The sequence below is a fragment of the Chrysochloris asiatica genome, unplaced genomic scaffold, assembly GCF_000296735.1.
Source record: "Chrysochloris asiatica unplaced genomic scaffold, ChrAsi1.0 scaffold00372, whole genome shotgun sequence".
Taxonomy (NCBI): Eukaryota; Metazoa; Chordata; class Mammalia; order Afrosoricida; family Chrysochloridae; genus Chrysochloris; species Chrysochloris asiatica.
In genome coordinates, this window is record NW_006408890.1 from 88,489 (window position 1) to 88,917 (window position 429).

Below are 429 nucleotides of genomic sequence, written 5' to 3' on the forward strand. Positions count from 1 at the left end.
GCCACATCCTCCGCTTCTAGGACCCTCCGGGCCCGGCACCCGGGGGCCATAGGCGGCGAGCACGCGAACGGGGCTGGGCAGTGGTACGACCCTCACAGCAAGGAGACCGCGGTTCTCGCGAGACAACCGAAGCCCCGCGCGGAAGGCGGCCCGGATGGTCCACATGTCGCGTCCGCCGCTACGCGCTGGGCGGGGCTAGAGGCGGGACTTCCGCTGCCTTCCCACTGGCCGCCTCGCGTCACGTGCTCCTACGGTTTGGCGCGCTCTTTGGGGACTGAGGCCGAGTCCGGCTGTTGGCGGATGTGGTGGCTGTTACCGCGAATCGTTGCTCCCTGCCCGCCCAGCCCAGAACTGAGCCCGAGGCGGGTCTCCAGTTCTACCATCGGGCTCCGAGCTCTACTCCGGGGGCACAGGGGACCCATCCCACCA

At 69.7% G+C, this 429-nt stretch overlaps 1 protein-coding gene across 1 annotated transcript in view; it reads right to left on the reverse strand.

Moving 5' to 3' along the window:
• Positions 1-165, reverse strand: part of GTPBP6 (GTP binding protein 6 (putative)) — an 18,001-nt gene extending 17,836 nt beyond the window's left edge. Inside the window, exon 1 of the mRNA XM_006876260.1 lies at positions 24-165. Within this exon, the coding sequence (XP_006876322.1) occupies positions 24-165 (142 nt within the window). The remainder of the gene's footprint in view (positions 1-23) is intronic.
• Positions 166-429: the final 264 nt, after the last annotated feature.